We start from the raw sequence: 24,834 nt of genomic DNA on the forward strand, positions 1-24,834 counted from the left end.
AGGCAGAGTAGGCCTTATATTTATACCTCTGTGGTGGAACCTGCTAGAACATCTTGCTTACTCAGCCTAGTCAGGTGATCAGGTCATATGACCAAGGATGAGGTCATATGAGGTCATGCACAGCCATGCACAGCAGGTCACCTGACCATCCAATCCTTCCAGCAGGTTCCAGCACATGCCAAGGTATACCAGCTACTTCCATGTCATAAAGGCTTAGTCATGTCTCTTGACCAAGCAATGAGCTGGTGCCCTGACAATGTGACAAGACTAGGACCACTTCCCATAGTCACAACATGTTGATTCTCTTCTGCCATATGTGGTGGTACAAAGCTAGTGGAAAGATCAGCTCCAACCAGGAAGATGGGGTGGTATGCTTACATCTCAACTTTAAACTGCCCAGGCATCAAGGTAGTAGTGAACTGGTGCAAGTGTCTGATAGCACACTCTTCTGGATGGGGACGTGAGGAGTGTGGGCTGGGATATGCCTTGCTGAGTAGCAGGAAGAACTCTGACACCAGTTGCCCAGCAAGACCATCAAACGCCAGCTTGGTATATGATGGTGGATGGCTGGGGTAGATGTAAGAACCGAAAGGCTGCAGCAGGCCATATGGAGGTTCCTCAACATAGGAATGTGCTTGAACAAACCATGTCTGCATTTGGGACTGAAATGCAGAGGTGTGAAGGCCGATAGGTTGCCACGCTACTTTGGTTATCAAATGGAGCCATGCTGAGACACTGTTACTCACTGGCATGTGTGTCTCCTTGATCTTCATCTTCTGACCCTGAGTCTGCAGTGAATAGGCCATAAGTCAGGTGAACCACATCATCATTGGTCAGGTCGATGACCTCAAGGGATGGAGAGAAGAGCTGTGCACATATGCAATGCAGGAGGGGTGGAGATGGGGAGGAAAGGGGGCGGGATGCAGCATGGGTGGGGGAGATCCTACACTGGTAATCATCTATGACAGGAGCAGGGGTGGGAGATGATTGAGCCAGAAGGCATGTCGCATTATGGATAGGGTGATGATTGCCCACACCAGGAGTTGGGGTGGGAGTTTTGCATCCTGATGACAGGCACCAGGGGTTGAGGGTAGGGTGACAATTGTCTGCGCCAGCAAAGGGAGACATAGAGGCCTGGGCAGAAGAGGGCAGCATTGATTTGTGGATAGGGTGATGATCATCCACACTGGCAGCATGAGCTGGAGATGAGCAAGGGGGTGAGGAATGTGTGCTGTGAGTTGGAGGTGGGAGATGATCTCCTGCAACAGTGATCAGTCACAGGCTAGTGACTTGCAACCTGCCTGTTGATGGTTCCAATGAAGCTGGAAGTGCATTCTGTATTGGAGGCAGAGGGACTATACATGCCAAGAGTCCCAGGCAAGCATCATCCAAATGAGGTGAGTTTGGGTTGCAATGAGACAAATGGTGTAGACACCAATGTATGAAGCAAAGATGCCTACCAGGACCACAATCAACATGGTGTGGGAGGTAACCCAGCAGACCACCATATTGTGGAGCTAGTACAAATAAGCCAGTCCATTATGGGGTGATGGATACATCAAAAATCACATACCAACAAATACAAGGTAACCCTTGCCATAAGAGCTTGGGTCACCTGTTCTCCATGACCAATACCGGCTTTTGAGCTTGTCCTGTATGGGTGTTTCTGGCAGAACATGGATGATCTCATAGTTCCTGGGAGGATCATGCTGCTGAGCTGTGGGACAAACAAAGTCATATAGCTCAGGTCAAAAATGAGTGTGATTTGACTCAGTATCACCATTGCCAGAACTCATTGGCAGAGGAGGGAAGAACAAGCTATGTGCAGCCATGTGATTGAGTAGAGCACTGTTGAGCTGCACAAAGGTTTGAATCTCCAGATTGATCTGATAGAGAAGGCCGACCAGCTGGAAGCACTCCAAAAGGACATGGAGATGATCTTGATTGAGGCTGGCATAGGGCCTCATGCCGGAAGCATCAATGAGTGGGAATACTACAGGAATACCACCAAGCTGGTAGGAATAGTAATTAGTGGCCCAATTAAGCAAATATGTTCAGTAAAGACAAACTGGGCATGGGAGAATGACAGTGGAAATGGGTGATTGCTGTTGCAGTCAAGGAACAGGAGCAGAACGGTCATGCCTGCCTACCTGGACAGTGGGACCTTCTTCAGCTGTTGAAGGAAGTGCAGAACCTCATTGATTTTGCACAGAAGATGGCAAAAGGCCATTACTGGAGGTTGCACCTGCTCAAGGAGCTTGACTGTGTGTGCGGCAAGAGTGCAGGTGACATGCAGCAGCAGTGAGATGGTTGCTATTGCTGTTGCTACCTTCCTGATCCTGCAGCCTCTGGAGGAAAGTTGTATGTCTGGCCTGCAAACCTGGTAGAGATGGGAGGGACTGAGCTGGTGCAAAGACTGCTTGGGTAGGAGGAGGACAAAACAGGGAGGGGAGCACCACAATCAGATTCTGCAACATGTCAAAGCTCCTTTACAGGACAGAGTGACACTCTGAGGCAAAGATAGAGGGGATGGGAAAAGGAGGGAAGGGATGGTTGGGGGATCAGACCTTGCTGTCTGGGGGGTGTTAGATAGGGTTCTGTCCCATATGTTGCCTCATATCAATGCAGTTCAATGCAGCTGCATAAGGGAAACTAATTAGCCCAGGGAAAGGGCCTGGAAACCCTATCAGAAATATCAACTTGCATACAATCTCCAGCCTTGTACACTGCCTAATTGCTTACTTCAATTCTCCAAGGCTCCACAAAACGGTCATCAAAATACTGTCTATTAGTACATATCTTCAATCAAGTAGGAATCTGGCCAACTTTGCACCTCCACAAGGTTAGACAATGCAGCTGCAGCACAGTCCCTGCAGTTGGATGCAGCAATTCCTCCCACCCCCTTCGGAGACACTCACTCGGTTCCGTGAACAATTTCTTTCCCAACAGTTATATGATTCGACCACTGCTGTACAGGCAGTTACTCTCTCGCAATCACCTCTACGCGCATTCTTTCACCGCACCATTACTGTTCAGAAGCATGTCTGCTCAAGCGATGTTAGGAAACTTACCGCATGGGCTCCGGGAGGTCGTCGAGAAAGCTAGCGAGGGTGACAACTACTTCGGGAGAACAGAGAAGGATAAGGGAGAGGTTGTGGAGTGGACGACGAAGGTCTCTCAGGGAGCAGTGTCCAGTGGTGATGGATTGAAGGTGTGAGAGGCGACCTCATAGACGGACGACTTTGCTAAAGACTGTCCCACAGACTCTTGAATCAACGTTGACATCTCGGACGTTTTTGGTTGGCAACGAGCTCACAGCTGCAGATGTGGCAGTCTACGCCTCCCTCTATCCTATCCTGGTAAGCGGCATCATTTTGCCTGTAATTAACCATCTGATGCTCTTGAAGTCCAAGCGCACTCCTCAGGAGTACTACTCTCAACCCTCCATCACCCGGTACTTCGACCACCTTCAACATCTCTCGTCCGTCGCGGCTGCTTCCAAGGCTGCTAACCTCAGCCCTGTAACCTTCGACCTGGACCATATGCCTCCATTGGAGCGCGCTGCAGCCCCTGTGAAGGAGAAGAAGCCCAAAGCCCCTGCTGCATCTGAGCAGCCGCCGGTAGAGGTCGCACCCCAAGCACCAGCCGCCCAGGCAAAAGAGAGCCAGCCGGCAGAAGAGGGGGAGAAGACGGGAAAGGCGGATAAGAAAGATAAGAAGAAGAAGGAGGCGAAGGAGGGCGCTGCTGCTGCGGGAGGGAAGGGCGGGAAGGCGCCTGCAGCTGCACCAGAGGATTCGGAACCTGCACCGAGCATGATCGATCTACGCGTGGGACACATTTTGAGTGGTGCGCCCCTCTACATGTTCAAAGGCGGCTTCATGTACTAATACCCCGGTTCAGTGAAGAGGCATCCGGATGCCGACAGCTTGTATGTCGAGCAGATTGATGTTGGCGAGCCCGAGCCTCGCACTGTTTGCTCTGGTCTTGTGCACTACATCCCCATCGAACAGGTCGAGAATCGGGATGTGATTGTCGTCGTGCGTCTAGCTTCCTTACGTCTACTTCTCTCCATCTGACTTGGACACCCGCAGTGTAACCTAAAACCCGTAACGATGCGTGGCGTCAAATCCTTCGCCATGCTTCTATGCGCCTCGTCCAAAGACGGGAAAGACGCAGGGATAGAGTTCGTCAACCCTCCACCAGGCTCCAAACCCGGCGACCGCATCTACTTCGAAGGAGACAAGTACGAGACTGCCCAGCCCCTGCCGCAGCTTAATCCTAAGAAGAAGATATTCGAGACTATCCAACCGGGGTTCACGACGCTCGATACGCTCGAGGCGGCGTGGGTTGACCCGGTGACGGGGAGTGTACATAAGATCAGGACGAAGGAGGGCGTGTGTAAGGCGGCCACGTTTGTGGGCGCTTCGCTGTCATAAATTAGACTGAACTTAGGTGAAATGACTCATGAATGCTGAATTTCTTGGCCCGCGTGCCGGTATCTCGAGCCAACGTCGAATTCCTTGTACTCCAGTGCTACATGTCTATTTTCAAGTTCTCCCAGCATCATCTCCCAGGCAACCAATCCGTAGCTCGAGGGCTCACAGGTCCAAGCCCAACTTCAGATCCTTAATCTTCACAAACTCCCCCGTCGTCATACTCTCATTCGCGGCCAAGCCAACAGCCAGCGCCGCCGTCCCATCTCTCTCCGTCGCAGCCTGCTTACTCGCGTCTCCCTCATCGACGCTCTCCCCCGGCCTAGGACCAAAGAGAACGTTCAGCATCCTCTTATCACCCCCTCCGTGGCTGCCGTGCTCAGCGACAATAGGAAGTTCCCTAGCCGGCTCCCACAGTGGATGGAGGGTGACCCTGCTCGGTCCTGGGTTCGGGAGCGGGGAAGTGCCGTGCACTGCTCCCCCCGACGTTGCTGGGCCCTGCCTGAGCCGATGTGTCTGTAGCAAAAGGGGAAGGGGGGACGTACGGTCAGCGGAGACCCAGGGGTTGAACGACGGGGAAGGACGTACACTTTCGACCACTTCGAGCTCTAGCCGGCCTTTGGTGCCGTTGAACATTACCCGATAGCCTTCCCAAGGGGAGTACGCGGTCTGCTCATGCTCAGCGGAAAAAGGGAGAGGGAGGAGGCACGCACGAGATGGTACGACATCACAGCGCCGTTGTCGTACCGCACCAGCAGGCCAATATCGTCTTCTATCGTAATCCCCGGTTGGAAGCACTGTGCATCCCTCAGCGCTCCTTCCCAAGTAGGGTGAGAACGGCTCACATTCCTATCCCTCTCATACCCGTCCACGGCATGCGCTTCCTTCCCATACAGCCTGTTCAAGTTCTCATCCGTCTCGATATGTATCGCAAACGGGTCGTCCTTCGCCTGCTCACTCCCCGCAGCCCTCTTATACTCCCTCACATACCCACTCTCGCTCCCCCCAGCCTGATCACCATAAAACGCCAGTCTTCCCATCCCCCCTACCTCCACTGGCATGGCATCGATCCACCAATTAACAAGATCAAAATGATGCCCGCTCTTGTGCACCATCAGCCCGCCCGAGTTCTCTTTCTGCGCATGCCAGCGCTTGAAGTAGTCAGCCCCGTGCACAGTATCGAGCAGCCACTCGAAGTGCACACTGATCACCCGCCCGATTTCGCCCGCGGCGATCGTCCGCTTTACCAGCTCGTGAGTGGGGTTGTACCGGTAGTTGAAGGTTACTGTCACGTGCTTGCCTGTCCGGGCGACGGTCTCGTTGATCCTTCGGCACTTCTCTATCGTCGTTGTCATAGGTTTTTCAGTGAGCACGCGTACTTCGGACCGCAAATCAGCCCTCCTCTCAACCAAAACGATGAAGAAGAAGAAAAGACTCACAACCCATCTCCAGCGCCGGGACGACATACAAATCATGATACTGATCCACAGTCGTAATAACAACAAAATCGACCTTCTCTGCCTTGACCATCTCCCCAAACTTGTCAGGGTGGTAGATCGCCGCTTGTGCCTGGCCGAGACTCTTGAGCACGTCGTTGTAGTACGCTGCGCGGACGGAGTTCACGTCGCACAGCGCGACCACTTGGGCTCCGGGACGCTCGGTGATGCCCCGCAGGAACATGAGACCGCGGGAACCGGTGCCAATTATGGCGACGCGGCCTACTGAGGAGGACATTTGCGCGGATGATGGTGTTGTTGCCTAAGGATAGTGAGCGCGGTGACGAGGCTGCCGATGGGGTTCGCTGTCCTGTGCTAATACAAGCTATAAGCCTCTCCTGGCGGTAGGATCAGTGCATCTACGTACCCTCCATCCCTCTTCGGTCCGGGTCAGCCCGTATTCCCTCACTGTTCCCAATACCAATGGCAACATCGATATCGACAACATCAGACATGTCAGAATAGCGCCTCTCGGAGATCCAGAAGGGGATGTCCCCTCATGCACGAGGTATACACGTCGTAGTAACATTATCCCGAGCGCTCATTCAAGGCTGAATGACAGCCGGGGGATGATTATGCCTTCACTCATCCTCTGTGCCTTGAGACGGTGACCAGGGGTCTCGGAGTTGCGTCGGAGGAATGGACATCCTAAACAGCGAGAGAAGCGATAGACTCGGGGTCCTCTGCATCTCCTGGCAGATTTAGAAGTAATCGGGAGCGGTGCCGAGTGTCCGATTGGCCAGTACTCAGTAGAGAAGTGCGATATCCCAAAATGTCGCGCACGCACATGGGCGTTTGAAGTGAGAAGCACCATGTTGAAAGGACACAGCCACTCAGGGCTCCACAAGTTTCCCCGTGGGGGAAATCGGAATTCCCCGCAGCGTTTCTTCCGTCTTCCCACCCACGCGGGGCATGACCTTGCTCTGTAGGTAAACTTGGCTGATCCCACTTTGTTTGGTCTTGAGACACTGCGTTCGGTCGGGATTCGGTACTTTCCAACCTTGGACTGAACTTGATCAAATAACGACGCTCTTCTGGGTCTCATCTTCTTAAAGCACACATGAGAACCAGAAATAGACGTTTAGGTGTCACACAGGGTCGCTCCCAATTCACCCAAAGAGTGCACATCACCGAATACATTGAATGGATGCATCACCCCTCTCCTCGATAGCCTCCTCTTGACAAATGATTGGCTTCTGTGAGATGATTGATGATCCGGACCGCGCGGTCCGTCCCTTTTGGGAAGGCTGAAATACCGCAGAAGGGGGGATGTTGTTCCTGACTTGTTGGGCGCTGTTCTGCTCTCGCTTGCTCTGTCTCAGTCAGACACGATCACTCACGCGTCTCTGCTTCACTGAGCCGTATCCGCAACATGTCAAATCCTATCGTGCCCACGACGACAAAGGACGACGTGTCTATTGCCACGTCGCCGTATGATGAGAGCAAGAAGTCACTCGACGTTGCCCACCTCGAGTCTGCACCTCGGGCACACCATCATACCCTCGAGGAGATCAAGGAGCTCGACGAGGCTGCTCTCGTACTCGAAGAAGCGGGACATGTAGACTATTCCATCGCAGAGGATAGGAGAGTCTTGCGCAAGATCGATCTCTGGGTTCTGAGTAAGTCTTCCTTCCAAGTCACAAGGACACGCTAACACCAGCATCAGCGCCGATGCTCATCGTCTACTTCCTTCAGCAGATGGACAAGTCCTCCGTATCCTACGCATCCGTATTCAACCTTCAAGCAGAGACCAACCTCGTAGGCACCCAATACGCCTGGCTAACCTCGATCGTCTACGTTGCGCAGCTCGTATTCCAGCCTCTGTCGTCCTACGCCCTCGTCAAGTTCCCAGTCGGGAAATGGGTTCTCTTCAACGTCTTCTGCTGGGGTGCCTGCGTAGCCTGCATGGGAGCAGCGAAGGACTTTGGTGGCCTGCTCACAACGCGCTTCTTCCTAGGAGTCTTCGAAGCCACCGTTGCCCCTTCGTTCATCGCAATCACGCAAATGTGGTGGCGGAGACGCGAGCAGACATACCGCACCATCTCCTGGAATGCCTCGAACGGGTTCGCAAGCATCTTCGGCCCACTCATCGCCTTCGGCGTAGGGCACGTCAACAACCCCAACATCCTCCCCTACCAAGGCATCTTCATCTTCCTCGGCTGTCTCACCGTCGCCCTCACCCCCGTCGTGGGCTATATGCTCCCCGACAACCCCACCACAGCCCGGTTCCTGAAAAACGGAAACGACAGGGTGATCGCTATCGAGCGCCTGCGATCAGGGAACATGGGCACGGAGAACAAGACCTGGAAGTGGCCGCAGTTCTGGGAAACGATGCGGGACGTCAAGACGTGGCTCTGGGCTCTGCTGCTCTTCCTCGTCGCCTGCCCCAGCGGGGGGATATCCGCTTTCGGAGGTCTGATCGTCCAAGGGTTTGGTTATGATAGCTTTACGACCATCCTTTTCCAGATGCCTTTCGGGGGGATCACCGTGCTCTCCATCGCTATCACCTCCTGGGTGACGAACAAGATCAAACTCCGTTTTCCGGTGATAGCGTTCATGAGCCTCTTCCCCATCGCTGGGGCAGTAACGATCCGCCAGCTACCTAGGGACAACAAAGGCGGGCTCCTAGCAGCATACTACATGGTCTCCTTCCTCGGGTGCCTCCAGCCCCTCCTCTATTCCTGGTCAAACCTCAACGCCGCGGGTCACACGAAGAAAGTGACCAACACAGCAGTCCTCTTCATCGCCCAGTGCGTGGGGAACATCGTCGGTCCCCAAGTGTACAAAGCCGAGGAGAAACCGTACTACTATACTGGGATCGCAGTTGATCTCGGGTGCTGGTGTGCACTCATTTTCGCCATCCTCGGTACGGCGGCATACCTGCACTATCTTAACAAGCAGCAGGAGAAACGCAGGCTTGCGGCAGGCAGACCGGGACATGTGATCGACACGTCTATCATGACGCTTGAGGAGGCGGAGAAGCACAGGCAGCACCAGCTCGCCACGGGCCAGATCGAGCTCAACACCAACGAGCACGCGTTTGAGGATTCTACGGATTTCCAGAATATGGACTTTGTGTATGTCCTGTAGGTTGTCGACCAGTAGCACCTGTCAGTGTAGGACTAAAACTAGCTGAATCACATGCCAGTTGAAGAGCATGAATGGAATGCTAAGTCCATAGTATGTCGCCTCGAGAGGAGAACCGGCTTGTGCGTCGAATGTAATCCATATATTGCTTGTCGATTTTAAAGTAAGCCAAAAGGTGACAATATGACAGTCGTCGTAGGATATCAGCATTGCTTGGTCGGGAGGGTTCTCCAGATTCCAAGGATGATGCGACAAGGGACTAGAACTCCATAAGATCAGCACACCATGCTGCTATATCGCGACCTACGACAACACCCTGCGGACCGTGTCATGACCCAGAATTGAGGGATTGCATAGGGTTATGTCATGATCATGCTGCAGAACGATATCGAGAGCTCCTTCGAAGTTGAGAGGCATTAGTCTCTGAGAGCGAATGAAAGCATACGGATTTCTGTTGCTAGCAAACTTACTGATACAGAGCTCTGTTGTATCACATAACCACACATCTGGAGCCCATCCAAACCAGCACGCTTTTCGGAAAATACCTGATGTACCGCTTGCATACAGGCGTACAGACGATGGTGCGCATCGAACGGTGCATAGTTGGACATGCAGACAGAGATTATGCTGTCAATAAGCAAAGGGGCAGAGGACGTCATTACATCCTCTGGCAGAACAGGAACGCCATCGGGCTGTTCTTCTCGCAGGCTCGTAGTAATCCGATGTGTCTCTGCTTTGTGCTGTTGGGGAATTAATGCGAGCGATTCCGTTATCGCTTGATCTGACCACGTGACATGTGCCCCTCCCGCGCTGGAAGGTTTCCCCCATGATCTGTAGAGCATTAATTTCAACACCTTTCCCCAAGAGAATTGGACCTACTAGAGGCCATTGGCTGCTGTCTCTGTCGCTGGTGTGCGATGCCCATTTCTCACCTGTGACATGGTGAATATACAATTGACGAGTCCTTCTGCGGCGACACGAACAGGAGGCTGTTAGGGGCAGGATACGTATGCGCCTGCATAATATCAAATTGCCGTGACACGAATGGAAGACTCCCATGGGCAGGATGCGTGTCCCCCTGCACGATATCGCATGGTCGTGACTCCCAAGGGACCCAGCCGAGCTTTGATTCTGATTGGGCAGTGACAAGTGGCTTGTCGGCGTTATACGAGTTGAAGATGAACACTCTCAATGGCAGAAACACGTTGCAAGTCGCAGAGATCAGGAGGCGTGTGGGACTCACAAGCAATCTCGGATGCTTTGATTGTGATGGCGAAGAAATCCGAGCACAAAGGAATCTATTGCTAAACCGGGTACACGATGATTTTGTCCAAATTCCCCGCATAACCTTCGTACCCGGCGTAAGTATTGAACGATCGTACGTAGGAAATCAACTTACTTGTTTGATTATGACCAATTGTGATATTGTTTTTTGAAGACTTCATCAACATTAGCCGAACAGGCACACTCAAAAATGCCCCTGAATCTTGGGTGTCTGGCTGTTCTACGGTCTGTGTCGGCCCCCCATTGACACTTACGCACAGACTACATCAGACATTTTCTTTAATGGTCAGCACAATAGTGGTGCTCACCTCACCGTTGTCTCTCGCCAGTTCCGATCAGGGTTCGCATAATAGAGGGACACCCAATGTTCGGCCCCATTCCCTTGAATTCCATGAATGGTGACGCATCCGCCAGCGCCTAATCGATACACCGCCAACTTCGAAGTACAAGAAGCGCACTTGCCGACCCGTGCATTTCGTGATAAGATCCCGTGGGCAGCATGATACGTAGTACCGTTGGGGATTACAATAGCCCCTGTCTTCAGGTCCATGGAGAATACCTATCCAAGAACGTGGGTAAGCAGGTAAGGCCGAAAGAATCGACGAACATCAACCCAATCTAACCAAACTGTGGCATTTTCGTGCCACATCATGGGCAACCATACGTAACTACTCCGGCCCAATCGATTGGATTTCCACCGGTCACCCATAAACAGGCTGACCATGCTCCTCCCTTCGCTTTCGCCTCTCTCGATGACGAGATCATAGGTGTTCTGACTGAAGTATGTCCTGAGCAATGGTGGTGCAATATCTTCCGGCTCTGACCATGGACCTGAAAGAGATGGAGCTGATAAATGCCTGTTTGCATTCGGCCACCAGCCGGTGAGGCCGGAGATGAAGAGATGGTAAGTCTTCAACGAAGTTAACACACGTATTCTCCATGCTTCCTGTCAGACTCACCCCATTCTTCTTGATGATGCCGGGTGCCTCATAACCCCCTCCGTAGAACACATGGGTTATGTTGCTGACATTTCGGTAGTCTGGCGTCAACTGGGCGATTTTGAAATTATTATTCCAGTCTGACGCATAAAGAAGATACGCGTTCTCATCGTCATCCACGAAGAGACCAATATCACGAGAATCTGCCCCAAAGGGTTTGAAGGAGCATAGAAACGTGTAAGGTCCTTCGGGTGTGGGGGAAACTGCTACGCCGACTTCGGCAGCATTATAACTGCAAGGTGTGAGGTCCACGGACAAGGCTGCGTCTAGAACACCTACTTTAAATTGTCTGAATGAAACCACATGACCTGACAAATGTAAAATATGTAATCGTTTGGCACAACGGCATGCACATACATAATCATTGTTCAGTGAGTTATGGAGAACTTTAGGGCGCTCGACAATGCTCTCGTTTGAGACTGATGTTCCCACGAGGGGAACAAGGGCATCCGGAAGACGAGTCCAGGTATACAGGTCTGCCGACTAGGCATATCGAAGTGTTAATCTCCATACACGACATGCTGAATGCACTCACAACGTAGCATGACACGGCCCTGAATGTTGAAGCGTGATGTTCTTTGTCTTCTCCAAACCAATAGCTAAAGATCGATCAATGCGTGGGTACGCAACACAAGGACTACCCATACAACACGTCATCTACTTTCAGCATTCCTCCACCGTGAGCTTGGATGGAATTGCCCTCAGTATCCAGCCATCGTGCACCAGGCACGATCCATCTTGGTGCTGCAGACGGCTCAGACAGAGAGAAACTGGGGTCTACAGTTTCATGCTTGAAAAAAGAGATTGCCCGAAAGAGCAAGTCGAGAATGAACGAAGCATTAGACAAAACTGGAAGAGCACAGAGAAGCAGGCATAGAAGTAGCAGGTTTGTGGCTTTGAACAGCACCGTCGGAGCAGACCGTTGGGCAGGCCCAGGGAGAAGCACCTTGTCATCCACCATATGCTAGCAATCGAGAGAGAGAGAATGGAAGTCACATAGGATTGGCCTGACAACAGAGAGAAAGACAGTTCACTCCATCGTTGTGGAGAGCACGCAGAATATGTTCCTCGCAGGTTCGGGGTGATGCGCTGGCGGCGTTGTTGAGGGTGTTGTTGATCAACGGAAGCTGATGGTACCACGTGCACATGCCGCGGCTGGGATCGAGTGATCTTCTGCTGCAAGGTTTGTTTGGTATGTTTCGAACCTTATTATCTCTGTTGTGATACTCTGACTACCATCGATTATCGCCTTTCATGAGACTTCACCATGCGAGAATTAATCAGGACTATGACCATAGCTCGGTGAATGGTTTTCCAGATAATTAGAACGATTGCCACTGGTCGTTTTCACATGAACACGAAGAATGCCGGGCTCGAAATTTTACCCTTCGCAAAGGGAACGATTGCATGTGTGCTGTAGGGACTCCAGGATGGGTCGATAATGCCTGCGAAAATGGCGCAGTCGACTGCTTTGCCGAATCCAGCGAAGGCACGGTCTGCGCAGAGCCAATATATTATTCCGTTCCAGCTGCCCATGACCTTCCGATTGCAAATACTTCGCATGAAAGCGTGAACGACCCCGATGTCCTCAAACCCCTTCGGCACACCTGTTTTCACAACATATTTGTCCAGCACTGTAAATCTAATTAAATTGTTGGCAATTGCGGTAATGTGCTCGCACAGCTTCGAGCGCCGCGTTACGGTCTTCCGAACGAACGATCAGCGCGCCATCCCGATAACAAAAATGTCTGTGTCCTGTAATGTGACATCGTCCTGTCTTAGGAACGCAATGAATGGCTCACGTGTGACATCCAGGAGCCGGGCACTGTGCAGGTTAGCGCGAAGGAAGACAGGAGAGATGAGGATGAACTCACGGTCATGTGGTAACACCCTACGGTTTTCTCGATTCTCGTCCCACATCCTACAAGGAGTGGGCACATACTCAATAGATAAACTTTATACGCACCTCCAGGGCAAATCTCCCATCCAAACTCCTCCATTGCTTGGCTAATTCTGCTGTACCTATCCGCAGCATCGGCCCGTTTTATACGAATGAATAGGCCCTATGAGGACCTTACCATCGCAAGTATGTGTGCGGCCATATACTGCTGGCTGATCGCAGTGTCGGCACCACCGGTATATGCAACCTCCAAACGGACAGGAGACATAATCGACTGCAAGAAATTCCTCGCGATCGATCATCCCGCTTTCTCCGCACCTAAACAACAACATTACCACACAAATACTTTTCGCAGAGGATAAACCGCTGCACCTGCGGCATGATATCATCACACCGAATTCTTCTACCTCGAGTCTTTCCCATGGGTCTGCGACCCGGTCAGGAAGATCCAATCTCTGGCAGAAGTCACGTGTCATATCTGATATAGACATGAGCTTCTGTGGTCATCCAGACTTCGTCCCATACTTACAATTTGACGTATCTGTATCCTCTGCCAAACATGTAGGGCAAGGGATGGGCAGCAGACCTTCCTCCACGCGACTAGAGACAACCCCTTGCAACGAGCTGGTACAAAACTCGTGCGCACAGTTCAGGCGGATACGGTCCGTGACTTGTTCATCTTCCATACAAATCCCACAGCGGAATGTTGTAGGATCTGGCACTTCAGGTTCTACCGGCTCCTCTATTTGAAAAAACTCTGGGTAGTCCAATTCAAGGGGGGTTTCCTCTCCAGACGGGGCGAAGATGTGACCTCTGATTGAAACGTCGTTCGTAGACATGCCACGCAATAACTGCCAGAGGTAATCAATGGCTTCTCCGTCACTGGGAAAGAGCATGAGTGGGATGCTGAGTCCATAAAGTGTTAGGTCGGGGAGAGAACCGGCTTGTGCATCAAAAGCTATCCAGATCTTGGTCGAGTTGGGCGTGTTGGAAGTGAGTAAAAACACGGCAACGTAGCAGTCGCCGTGTGATATCATCATAGCTCTGGAAGAGCCGTCATTGGCTGTTCCATTATCGGAGTACAAATGACTGCTATACGTGAGATCAACGCCCCATACATGCTTCCTGACCACGTACGACAACATCGTTGCGACCGCATCACGATCCACAACAGTGGGATTGGGTAGCCGCACATCGTGTTCCTGTTGCAAGACGATATCAAAAGTTCTGTTCCCTTCGAGGATGGCAGCCTTGATCAGCTATGAACCAATGAGCCTAGCCCTATCCCATAGAATCTGACTCACCGAAACAAAGCTCTGTTACATTATATGACCGCACAATTGGAGACCACCCATGCCTGTATGTTGCTGCGAAAACACTTGATGCATTGCTTGCATACATGCAACTAGACCCTGGTCCAAGTCGAAAGGTTCGTACCGTGAGATCGCCACGCACATGATACTGTCAAGGGACAAGGGTGGCGGAGCAGATGGTAAGCCATCGTCTGGTCGGAGAACAAGCGCTAATTGGTAGCGGACGCTGGATTAGAATATTCTGCCCCTACAGTTGTGTTTGTCCATCGGGTGTGCCGGTTGCGTCTCCTAAAGCCTGTTCATATTCATGAAGAACAAGGGCTCCTTCGGCTTCGGGGTGATCTCGCGGAGCTGCAGCTGCTCGCCGTCTCTCTGCTCCCTGTTGTTCTTGCAATGCGAGGGACTGCGCTATCGCTTGATCCAGCAATTCATCGTCTGTCAATTCCCTTCTGGATGCGCGCCTATTATCTTCGGGGGATTATTTGGAAGATATTGTCCAGTCATAAAATGAACTTACCAAGGACCATCGACCTTCGTCGTAATTTTGGGTGCGAATGTGAGTTGCCCATTCTCTCGTTGCTCGATGAAGAAAAGATGAACTAGAAGATGTCAAAGGGATGGTCCGTGAAAGACATACGGATTAAGCGCCTGCAGGAGTGCAACGGTGTGCAAATTTAAGCATTCCACTAGTGTGTGGCACTTTGCTCTTGATGGCGCAGCACAATCCCGGAGGGAATTCCTCCGGTGCCCCCTCTTCGGAGATATTGCTCCCACAATGCCCTTCCGGAGGCAAATGCTCAGAATGCCCTCCCCTTCACGTGCCCGCAGAGCTCGCAGCCTTTTCACCTGTCGAAACATGGGAGCCAGGGCACTAGTCTCATGCTACAGGGGTCCCAATTTTTGTTTGTTCACAGTTAGCCAAACATTAGCCAACAATGAATTAATATTATGAGAAAATTAAACAGAAAATAATTTAATAAACCTCTGCCATTTTTTCGAGCTTCTATAACCCCTTTTTGCTGCCTCTGAGAGATATGTTTGGCCACTCTGGGAAGACGAGACCCCAAGCTTACACTTTTTGCTCTTTTGACACGTGAGGAAAGTCACGCACTCTGTGAGCACATGAAGGAGAGGGCATTTTGAGCATTTGCCTCCGGAAGGGCATTGTGGGAGCAATATCTCCGAAGAGGGGCACCGGAGGAATTCCCTCCACAATCCCGAGACGGGAAGGGGGGCTGTGCTGATAGGCTGCCGAATAATCATAAGACTTGTCCGAGTTCTCGGTACTAGTCCAACTTTCGCCAAGGTGTAAGCATCAGAATCGTGCAGACCAAATTCACGCACTCCTTTGAGTCCGTGTTAATGGGCAGCTATCACCCCAATGCCACAATGATCGCTACTATGATTAGCACATTCAGAACCGTTCAGTTATAGTTTTCTCACAACCACTGCCGCCCACCTGATTGTTATCTCTCTAGCGCCAATCGGGATGGCGAGAACAGGTGTACATTGAACTGTATTTCCTTGGAGATCGCGAATCGTCGTAATTTCGATAAAAACTGATTTAGTAGTAAGTGGAGTAGAATTTTAGTTCTGACCTGTAAGGTATAACGTACCCTTGGGATTACGATAAACCCGCTCTTGACATCTACTGCGAATGTCTCTCAGCAGTGCTCGATATGCAGATAGGCGCCGTCAGAATATCTCCGAATGAACCGAATCATCCACAAGGTCGTTCTCGCACCACGTCGTTGGTACTCGGAGATTACCACTCCCGCCGGGTGCATTTGATTTCCCCTGTTCAACAGGCTTGGTATCTGCCTTTGCCGTCAGAAGAGAAGCTGCGGGTCAGTTTAGGACTTGCGTCTCTTAGGCTTAGGTAATACTGACTTGAATGTTATTGAAACAGCCAGATGCCTCAAGCCCACTTCCCTATTTCACGTGTATTGCATCCGTACCATTCAAGGACATGCGTTATTGTCAACTGCGTGGTCTTAAGGTGGTGAATCTCAGTCAAAGTAACGCTTAATATGAGTTGCCGTCATTGTTTATGCGCAGATCACAGGTTGTCGGGATTGAATAGTTCATCCGTATGAGAGTGTCTTCGACGTCGATTCAGGGGCTGGAGGGACAACCAACGAAGAAGCTAAATGCTTCGCAGACAAAAGAAAGATTGGGGCGAGTTCATCAGCGGTGCAGTACGATCTCCAGAGTGGCCAGTCCAGAATAGTTCATATGGCAGAGAACGATAGATCCAGATCCAGATCAAAGTAGAAAGCAGGCGAATAGAAGTCCTAGCTTAGGCTTGTTCTTCACCACCCGGGGCTCGACGGAACGTCGCTTGCATGGGAATAGTTGCGCCAATCATATAGAAGCCATATCCATTCAAAGAATGTTGCATAGCATTACTCGCCGCAGAGAACAGCAAGTGGTCATGTCTTTATGTTATGTGCCTATTGATTAGTGTTCGAGGACGTTTGTATGTGGGCGGCGGGGGCTAACCTAATTGATCACTTATCAGCGGAAGCTAAAGTGACCACGTGAAGAATGTAAATAATCAAATGGAGCGCGGCCCTATCTGGTCCGAGAACGGGCCACGTTCGCCGGACGAGGCGTCATCCCATCTGTGCACTGGCCACCACGCCAACCTGCCGCAAGACAGTCAACAAACAACGGTCTATACTCCTGGACTTGTGCGACACCTCCTCTCTCCCAACCACGACCATCTCCTTTGCTGAAGCTGCGACGCGGAGAAAACTTGACAGGAATCCGATAGGAGCCACGGCTATTGGACCGACTTCCCCTGATCTTCCAGATAGGGTCTACTCCTGCCGCAAGGCCGCATATAGCCAGCACATCCCAGTCTCAACGAGGCCGACTATCCTTGGCTCCCGTCCGAGCGATTCAGGTCGAGTCGTCGAGCGATCATCTCCGTTGACGTTGGTTCAGTCAGTCTTGGATCGCCGGTGACTCAAACCCCGTCAGTCACCTCGCTGCCTGCCGATCGCTTTTCGATCAGCAAGCAACCAACTCGGGAGGCTTTTCAGTTCAGATCTCAGCTACCTGTCGCTGAGAACTGAACTTGGGGAGCTTTCCCTCATACGATTATGGCGCTCTATTCTTATCCGACTCCCCTGCATGTCTTATATAGCCAGAAGGACACCCGCGGTTTCCGTCAGTTGCTCGACGCTCGTCAGCAGTCGAATGGTCCGCATTCCGGCGCAGGGGGGTCCTCCCTTCCTCGCTCGTGGGGCGTATCCTCCCTTGGTCCTGTTGGAAACGAGGTGAATGCGCGGGATGGGTTTGGAAGGACATTGCTGCACATTGCTGCAGCAAGCCTTGATGGGTGGGCACCCGAATGGGTCCGCATCTGCCTTGCTCAGAAAGGCATCGATGTTAACCTACAAGATCCCGAGAACGCCTGGTCGGCATTGCATCGTGCGCTCTACGTTGGCAACTTGCACGCTGTTCGTCTGCTGATGGAGCGAGCCGACACCGATCTGAAGAGCAAAGACCACGAGGACTTCACACCTTGGGACGTATATAACCTAACGGTTGATGGGACGTATCCGGATTTCGAAGCACCATATGGGACAATGCTGTACACATGGGGTGTCAATCGGTACGTCAGCTATCATGTGAAACAGTCACCCTACTAATCTGGTGATAGCAACTTCACGCTCGGTCTGGGTGACGGGGACGACCGCACATACCCTGAACCGATCAATCTCGCTCGCCTCACGCCGCCTTCGAATGCCACGGGTAGCGCGAGATTTGATACTATCGGTGTGAGCAGCATCGTGATGGCGAAGCTGCATACAGGTATCGTCACTTCCGAGGCTCGTGCGAATGTTCGCCTGTGTGGTTTCGGCTCCGGAGGGCGCCTCGGTGCCGGATCGCACACGCAGTACTCGTTCGCGCCGCTGAAGGACTTCGCCCACACCGTCACCGCTCTCGCGCTTGGTCAGGATCATACACTCGCCTTGACGTCCTCCGGAGAAGTATACTCCTGGGGACTCGGTCGCTTTGCCCAGCTGGGTTACATTATCGACAAAGACGATAAAGGCGCAGCGGACAGTGAGCAAGTGCAGTACAGCCCGAAGAAGGTTGTCGGTTCGCTTAAGGGCAAGGAAGTGCGAGGCATCGCTGCCTGCAAGACCGCGTCTGCCGCTTGGACAAGAGAGGGACTCTATACATGGGGTACCAACGCTGGTCAGCTTGGGTACGATAGACACACTGTCCCTACACAAGTCTCGCCTCGCAAGGTTACCGCCGTGACCCAAGGAGTGATTGATGCGGCACTTGCAGAGAACGCTATGTGTGTCCTGCTCGAGTCTCAAGATGTCTTGTGCTTTTGGAACGGAATCCATTTCAAGATCAACTTCCCAGCCCAGAAGTTCAAGAGCGAGAGTTCAGTCTACCGGCCCCCACAAGCTATCGTCAAAGTTATGATAAACAAGCTGGTAGTCTGTGAGAACGCTTTCGTCGCATTAAGCACATTCGGCGATGTTTTCTTCTTCACCCTTCCTGATCCCGGAAATGTTGATAACGATTCCGAGAAGTTTACGCTCAAGCCTCAACGTATTTGGGCCACCCGATGCGCAGAAAGCATGGCCAAGGACGTTGGTGTGGGAGCCGATGGGACCGTCCTCCTGTGTACGGCGACTGGTCATGTGTTTTCCCGGCAGCGAAATCAGAAGCTCGCCAATGACAGTCGACGCTCCCTCCCCGGCCAAGGGGCGCCACCTGGACCTGGAAACCTGAAGAGCTTCAAATTTCATCGTGTCCCATGGTTACAGCGCGTCATCAAAGTGTCAGCTAACAGCACTGGCGCGTTTGGTGCTATCGCAGTTGATGCTGTACCCAAACGTCTCGATCTCACTGGCCCGACATTAGGCGAGCAACTCGTTCAAGGCTTGCCTCATTTCAAGCAGGTGGCTGGCAGTCGAGCTACGTCCGATAGTGATGTCCAATCGCCCATGTCTCTTAGTTCTGACAACATCTCCCCTGTCCCTGTCACTGACGAAGATGATGATGACGGCCCCTCCGAAACTTTTGAGCTCATGGCAGCATCTCAAGTAGTCGAGGCTTACTTGCAGCTCGAGGAGGACAAGCTGGCGCAAGTGACCAAGGTGGAACCGATGCCAGCCCGACACTTGTGGGGTGCTGACGTCAGTATTGAAGTTGCCGGCTGCACAATCTACGCACATCAGGCCATTCTTGCGGCGCGGAGCACAGTTCTCAAAGATGCTCTAGCCGGGAAGGGATACACAGGTTCTGAGGTTGCTATTGCACTTTCAAAGAACGCGAAGGGGCCCTTAACGAAGCTGAACATCCGACTGTTGACCAGGCCAAGCACTGTCATGCAAGAGCTCCAAGATTTGCCTCTGGTTTTTCACCCACTTTCAGTCTTATTACTGCTCCAGTACCTCTATTCGGACACCATACCCTCCATTTGGGACCGCCTTGTCGGTGAGCGCTTACTCGGTCGATATCCCAAGCTCAAGCTACATGCCTCCCGCCTACGTGCTGAAGTATCGACTTTAGCCCGCGCACTGGGTCTATCAGCACTGGAAGCCTTCATGAGCGCTGCTACGTATGCTCGACGTACTCCAACGCCCACCTTGATTCGCGATATGTCTCGCCTCTTCGCGAGCTCGCAAGGTCGTGAAGCAAAATATGACATGGTGCTGCAGTTGAAGGATCGTCAAGTACATTGCCACTCAGCTGTTCTCCGAACGCGCAGTCCATTTTTCGCAAGCATGTTCGATGACGAGGACTGGATGGCTGATCGTTGGTCAAACGAGCATGTGGTCCAGATTGATATGAGACATTTGACTTGGGAAGTCATGGAGCCAGTCTGCGCTTACATCTATGAGGACAAAGGCCTGGAATTACTCGACAACATTGTGAGAAACACCGTTGATGACTACATCGACTATGTTTGCCATGTCATGGCGGTTGCAGTGAGTCGTGCTTTTTGCGGGACAAGTCTTGGACGACAAGCTAATTCCACTCTAGAGCGAACTATTGTTGGACAAGCTTATGCTCGTCTGTTCTTCTGTGATATTACGACACGTCAACCTGTACAATATCCCTTCGCTGCTTGCGGACGCAGCCCATCTTTCTGCAAAACCCCTCTTGAATAGTTTGTGCGGATATCTCGCCATGAATCTGGAATCTGTCATGGAATCTCGCCTCTTGGATGATATGCCTCGTGATCTTTTGGGCAAAGTGGGGGAATATATAAGATCTCTGCAGGCGGAGCGAAGCCCAGTTGCACGGTCGGGGATTTTGATTGAAGAGGCCATGAAGACAAACATGGATTGGTCGTCTATGGAAGACTTCCCGCAGCCGATCCAGCGCAGCTGGAAAAAGATGGTCAAGCCGTCTCCTAAGTTATCACCAATCAACCCCTTGTCTCCTCGTATATCGCCCTTGATAAAACCGCTAATGTCCCCGCCGGCAAACAAGAATACGCACTTCAAGTCACCCCCCCTTGTTATACCTGATGATGGTGGTATCTTTGCAATGGATGAAGACGTGGAAACTAGTCGAATTCCGCCGATGTCATTAGATACGCCAGCATCAAGTCAGCCCGCATCCCCTCTTCCGATTCCCAACAGAGCCCCGGTTTGGAAGGGCAAAAGCTTGCAAGCCCACCAGAAAGCTGACATGCGAAGCATCATGGCAGAAGAAGCCACTTCTAATGGACGGTACCTCCCTACCGGCGTTGGTAGCGCACCGAAAGGACAAGGATTTCCAGCATATGCACCTCTATTACCTGCGAAAGGGTTGGGAGTATCTCCATCACCTTCCAGAACACCGTCGGGTGTATCAGTATCATCCACAACCGGGCCGTCTACATCCACTCCCTCCACGCCTCAACTACGGCTTGCTGGTCGACCATTAACACAACGGTCTCCGTCCGGTGCGCAACCTCCCGCGACTTCAGGATCTCATCTACCCACACCGACGATGGGAACCCGTCAGCCAGCTTTCAAGGGGCCAGCGCTTGGACCAATCATCACTCCTGTCCGGGCGACACCGTCTGACAGCACGTCTCGGCGACGTAATCAGGATGCTTGGACTTCTGGCGGGCCGCTCCTGTCGACTTCACCTCCGTCTGCAGGCCCCAGCTCTGGCAATTTATCTTTCCTTGCCATTCAACAAGAGCAGAAAGAGGCATTGCTGGCAGGTACGAAGGCCCCCAAGAAGCCCAGTCTTCTTGAAATACAGGAACAAGAACGGACAAAGAAACTGGAGGAACAAGCCAGTCGTGAGGAAACAGCATTCATTCAGTGGTGGGCGCAGGAAGAAGAGCGAATGCGCCGGGGAGCCGGCAGGGGTATCCCTCTTACAGAAGGCCCTGATGGTGGGCGAAGTCAGCGACGCGGAAAAGGAAGGGGCAAGGGCGAGACTACTGAGGGTGGCCGCGGTGGACATGGTGGACGTGGTGGACGACGAGGTGGTGCAGCTAGAGAAAAGGGCAAGTGCCAATCTCAAGCAACGGTTGGAGCATAATTGGAGTTTGATCATGCGAATGTTCTCTTGGAATTCGTTGTTTTCGGTGTCGAATCGCTTGCAAGGACTTTTATCCTTATGTATATACTTGTATTCCTTTGTATTGTATAGCACGTGGAAGATTGGCAACAATAGATGGGAGCAACCAATGTATTCATATTCATGTGGCCAGCGCTACACATTCTCTTCGTTATATTTGTCAAATCAAAACAGCATGGATTGTAGCATACATCACGGTATTGTGGATCATCATTCAAGAGCATAAGAAAGGTCATTAATAATCGTGTCTCTTCTTGCAGCTTCGTCCATGAGACTTAGGAGGATGTGCTACCAGGCGATATTCCAGGTTGGCCACCTTGCGCACGCCATTGTTCCATGATGGCCCGTGGAACATGGAGCTTGACCTTCAAAGATTGTCGTTCTGTCGTTTCGGCTTCCGGAATAGCCTGCGGATCGATTTGTGTTTCGTCTGAGAGTCGGTTGGTTTCGAAGGGATCTAGCAGAGGGGGGCTCGGTTCTGGATCCATTTTCACTTTAAGATCCTGCATTGAGCTAGCGAGTTGCCCAAGGTCCGAGTCCGAGACTGAGCGTGGTGGTACGATTTCCGTAGTTGTTGCTCCCGCCGTAGAAGGCTCTTCCGCTGCACTAGGCTCGGGAAGTCGAGAGGGTGTATTCGCATTTGACTTGCCTCCGCGCTTTCCACGAGTTGCTCTTGTCCGTGTTCCACTACGAGGAGGCGTCGTTTCAGCTGGAATAGCAGGCTTCAGAGTCTTCCTATCTCGGAGACCCATGCGGTGAGGTTGTGCAGGAGTACCGGGAGCAGAACGTGGTAAAGGCTGCTCTTCGGGAGACAGTGGTGGAAAAACGAGGGGCAGCAGGGACAACGCGCGCACGAGATATGGAGAGGTGGACGTTGATGATACAGGAGCTCTGCGATTGGAGGCCTTTGGAGGAGGGAACGCCTTCTCGATCTGAATTCAATCAGCCTTCACGAAATCAGCTGCTGCTTAACACCCAGACCTTGATAAGTTCGTCCAAACTCCACCATGGTGTCCGCCGCATCACTTCTTCTGGAGTCAAAAACAGACCCACAAGATAAGCCATTGATCCGCTCTGGAGGGCTCGATCCCCATAACCGCCTTCAAGAACGGTTACAATTCTGCCGTCGGCCCACTTGTCAGCAAGCGCTTTTGCATCCGCAGCAAAACGACCATAGAATGTGGGTGGCACATTGCGTTTATGCCTTGACATCGATTCCATCTCATGCGAGCAGGCATCAAAGCCGCAACTGCGTAAAAAGATTAGCATAGTACGATTGAGAGGAAAGCACTAGCACACACCTCACCAAAACCAAGCTCTTGTGCGGTTCTGCTCCCGTATTCTTGAAGAAATCATCCGCTTTCTTCAGAAGCTGCGAGTATTTCTGCGGATACAATCGGCCCCAGAAGTCTTCATCAGACGTGTATGGCTCCAAGTGAATGTTTTCGATATGTTGACCATGCCCCCCATGAATGCAGATAGAGGCTGCTTGCGTCAGGGCCGGGTCTCCTAACTGACAAAATAGAAAACAGTGTGAGACAAATCGATAGGGGCCTATAACAGCGTACCTCGCATGGATAGCTGAGAATGTCATGCATGGAACCATAGTATATCTGAAGGCCTGGCGTTGCATCTGGCTGGGGTTGCTCTTCTGACTGGTTACGCTTATTTGTTTCCGCGTTGATGGCCCATGCGATAGCTTGAGTTCCGTTCCCATGATGCAAATCAATATCGAGAATGGCAACATGTGTTATAGAGTGGCTTAAATTGGCTGAAGACTTTCAGAAAGCAACACGAGGCGTGCAATTGGCCTTGCACGTACCATGTACAGCCGCAATCGCGACGTTATTCAAGAAGCAGAATCCTGACGGCGTGGCTGAAGAACAATGGTGCCCGGGAGGTCGAACAGAAACAAAGGCTCGTTTCGGACTTGCTGGAGACACGACCAAATCAACTGATGCGCAAACAGTTGCTATAGATGACTGGAACGCCGCCATTGATCCGGGGGAAACTACAGAGACAATGTCAGCTGCCAAAAATCAGAGAAGCAGGGGCTGACACACGATACAAATCTCCTTGAGGCCATTCCTCGGGGATTTCACTTTGTTTCACGGTTATCTTTTCGACACACGTCTCGACAAGTTCGTGCAACCGCCCAATGTAGGCCTTTTCGGTAGAATCTGGATCTCGCTCCTCTTCGAGATCAGCCAGCTTATTATGAACGTATCTCGTTGCTTCATGTGTGCGTATATCGATAGCACGGTATTCTGCTGGGGAGACCAGCTGGAGGAAGTCGGGCGCGGAAGAGCCCAAACTGGAAGCATCAGGCAATGAAGCTTGTTTATCATGTAAGGCGTCCTCTAGTCGTGCCAATCCACAGGCTAGACCAACGGCAACCGCACGCAACCGTTGTGGTCGCTCTACAATGGTAGAGATGTGTGACGTTCGGATGTACGTATGCAAGGCGCAAGCAGGTGCCGAGAACAGCGCTACCGGGATGTGGGGAAGAGTCCGGGCCTTCTCCGGAGATGGAAGCGGGGGCAGTCGGAGAATCTCAGGGTCCTCTGGTGGGGCATGTGAAATGGAGAGCGCGTCCAAAGCTGAAGATAGTATGCGATCAATGGAGACCTCGCGGGGATCCATATCGGTGCCGCTTTCCCTCTGGGAAGACCGACTATCCATGTCGCCTAGGGTGAGAAGAAGAACAAGTAATTAAACCAAGAGTGCACGGAGAAGAGATGCGAGCGGGATCGCGCGACG

The 24,834-nt window shown here is 51.9% G+C and overlaps 7 protein-coding genes across 7 annotated transcripts; 3 read left to right on the plus strand and 4 right to left on the minus strand.

Annotated features, from left to right (window-relative positions):
* The first annotated feature begins 3,016 nt into the window (after positions 1-3,016).
* On the plus strand, positions 3,017-4,469 carry DACRYDRAFT_115462 (nucleic acid-binding protein). Its single transcript, XM_040770007.1, has 5 exons — positions 3,017-3,211; positions 3,264-3,359; positions 3,408-3,846; positions 3,901-4,037; positions 4,092-4,469. Exons 1-5 carry the CDS (start codon positions 3,041-3,043, stop codon positions 4,434-4,436), a joined length of 1,188 nt encoding a protein of 395 aa, XP_040630149.1. The 5' UTR covers positions 3,017-3,040; the 3' UTR covers positions 4,437-4,469.
* Positions 4,470-4,598: 129 nt separating this feature from the next.
* Positions 4,599-6,167, minus strand: DACRYDRAFT_106421 (oxidoreductase; the record flags this gene model as incomplete). The annotated part of the gene is made up of 5 exons (XM_040768266.1): positions 4,599-4,949; positions 5,022-5,102; positions 5,147-5,230; positions 5,279-5,811; positions 5,873-6,167. The coding sequence occupies 5 exons, from the start codon at positions 6,165-6,167 to the stop codon at positions 4,599-4,601; spliced, it is 1,344 nt and encodes a 447-aa protein (XP_040630150.1).
* A 1,134-nt stretch (positions 6,168-7,301) lies between these two features.
* Positions 7,302-9,019, plus strand: DACRYDRAFT_50645 (MFS general substrate transporter; the record flags this gene model as incomplete). The annotated part of the gene is made up of 2 exons (XM_040774999.1): positions 7,302-7,548; positions 7,596-9,019. 2 exons carry the CDS (start codon positions 7,302-7,304, stop codon positions 9,017-9,019), a joined length of 1,671 nt encoding a protein of 556 aa, XP_040630151.1.
* A 1,301-nt stretch (positions 9,020-10,320) lies between these two features.
* On the minus strand, positions 10,321-12,259 carry DACRYDRAFT_50228 (galactan 1-3-beta-galactosidase; the record flags this gene model as incomplete). The annotated part of the gene is made up of 9 exons (XM_040774980.1): positions 10,321-10,364; positions 10,416-10,549; positions 10,609-10,859; positions 10,908-11,210; positions 11,260-11,530; positions 11,578-11,606; positions 11,656-11,781; positions 11,834-11,897; positions 11,940-12,259. 9 exons carry the CDS (start codon positions 12,257-12,259, stop codon positions 10,321-10,323), a joined length of 1,542 nt encoding a protein of 513 aa, XP_040630152.1.
* A 675-nt stretch (positions 12,260-12,934) lies between these two features.
* DACRYDRAFT_65474 (uncharacterized protein) lies at positions 12,935-15,075 on the minus strand. The gene is made up of 10 exons (XM_040775786.1): positions 15,029-15,075; positions 14,503-14,979; positions 14,336-14,457; positions 13,728-14,287; positions 13,571-13,676; positions 13,405-13,516; positions 13,265-13,361; positions 13,173-13,219; positions 13,103-13,123; positions 12,935-13,048 (listed from the first exon to the last, which is right to left on the minus strand). The coding sequence occupies exons 3-10, from the start codon at positions 14,341-14,343 to the stop codon at positions 12,941-12,943; spliced, it is 1,059 nt and encodes a 352-aa protein (XP_040630153.1). The 5' UTR covers positions 14,344-14,457; positions 14,503-14,979; positions 15,029-15,075; the 3' UTR covers positions 12,935-12,940.
* A 2,164-nt stretch (positions 15,076-17,239) lies between these two features.
* Positions 17,240-22,181, plus strand: DACRYDRAFT_115464 (uncharacterized protein). The gene is made up of 3 exons (XM_040770008.1): positions 17,240-18,133; positions 18,182-20,477; positions 20,533-22,181. The coding sequence occupies exons 1-3, from the start codon at positions 17,619-17,621 to the stop codon at positions 22,033-22,035; spliced, it is 4,314 nt and encodes a 1,437-aa protein (XP_040630154.1). The 5' UTR covers positions 17,240-17,618; the 3' UTR covers positions 22,036-22,181.
* Positions 22,182-22,349: 168 nt separating this feature from the next.
* Positions 22,350-24,717, minus strand: DACRYDRAFT_78166 (Arginase/deacetylase; the record flags this gene model as incomplete). The annotated part of the gene is made up of 6 exons (XM_040776318.1): positions 22,350-23,006; positions 23,056-23,323; positions 23,376-23,587; positions 23,643-23,845; positions 23,897-24,085; positions 24,138-24,717. The coding sequence occupies 6 exons, from the start codon at positions 24,715-24,717 to the stop codon at positions 22,350-22,352; spliced, it is 2,109 nt and encodes a 702-aa protein (XP_040630155.1).
* Positions 24,718-24,834: the final 117 nt, after the last annotated feature.

Source organism: Dacryopinax primogenitus, assembly GCF_000292625.1.
Source record: "Dacryopinax primogenitus strain DJM-731 SS1 chromosome Unknown DACRYscaffold_6, whole genome shotgun sequence".
NCBI lineage: Eukaryota > Fungi > Basidiomycota > Dacrymycetes > Dacrymycetales > Dacrymycetaceae > Dacryopinax > Dacryopinax primogenitus.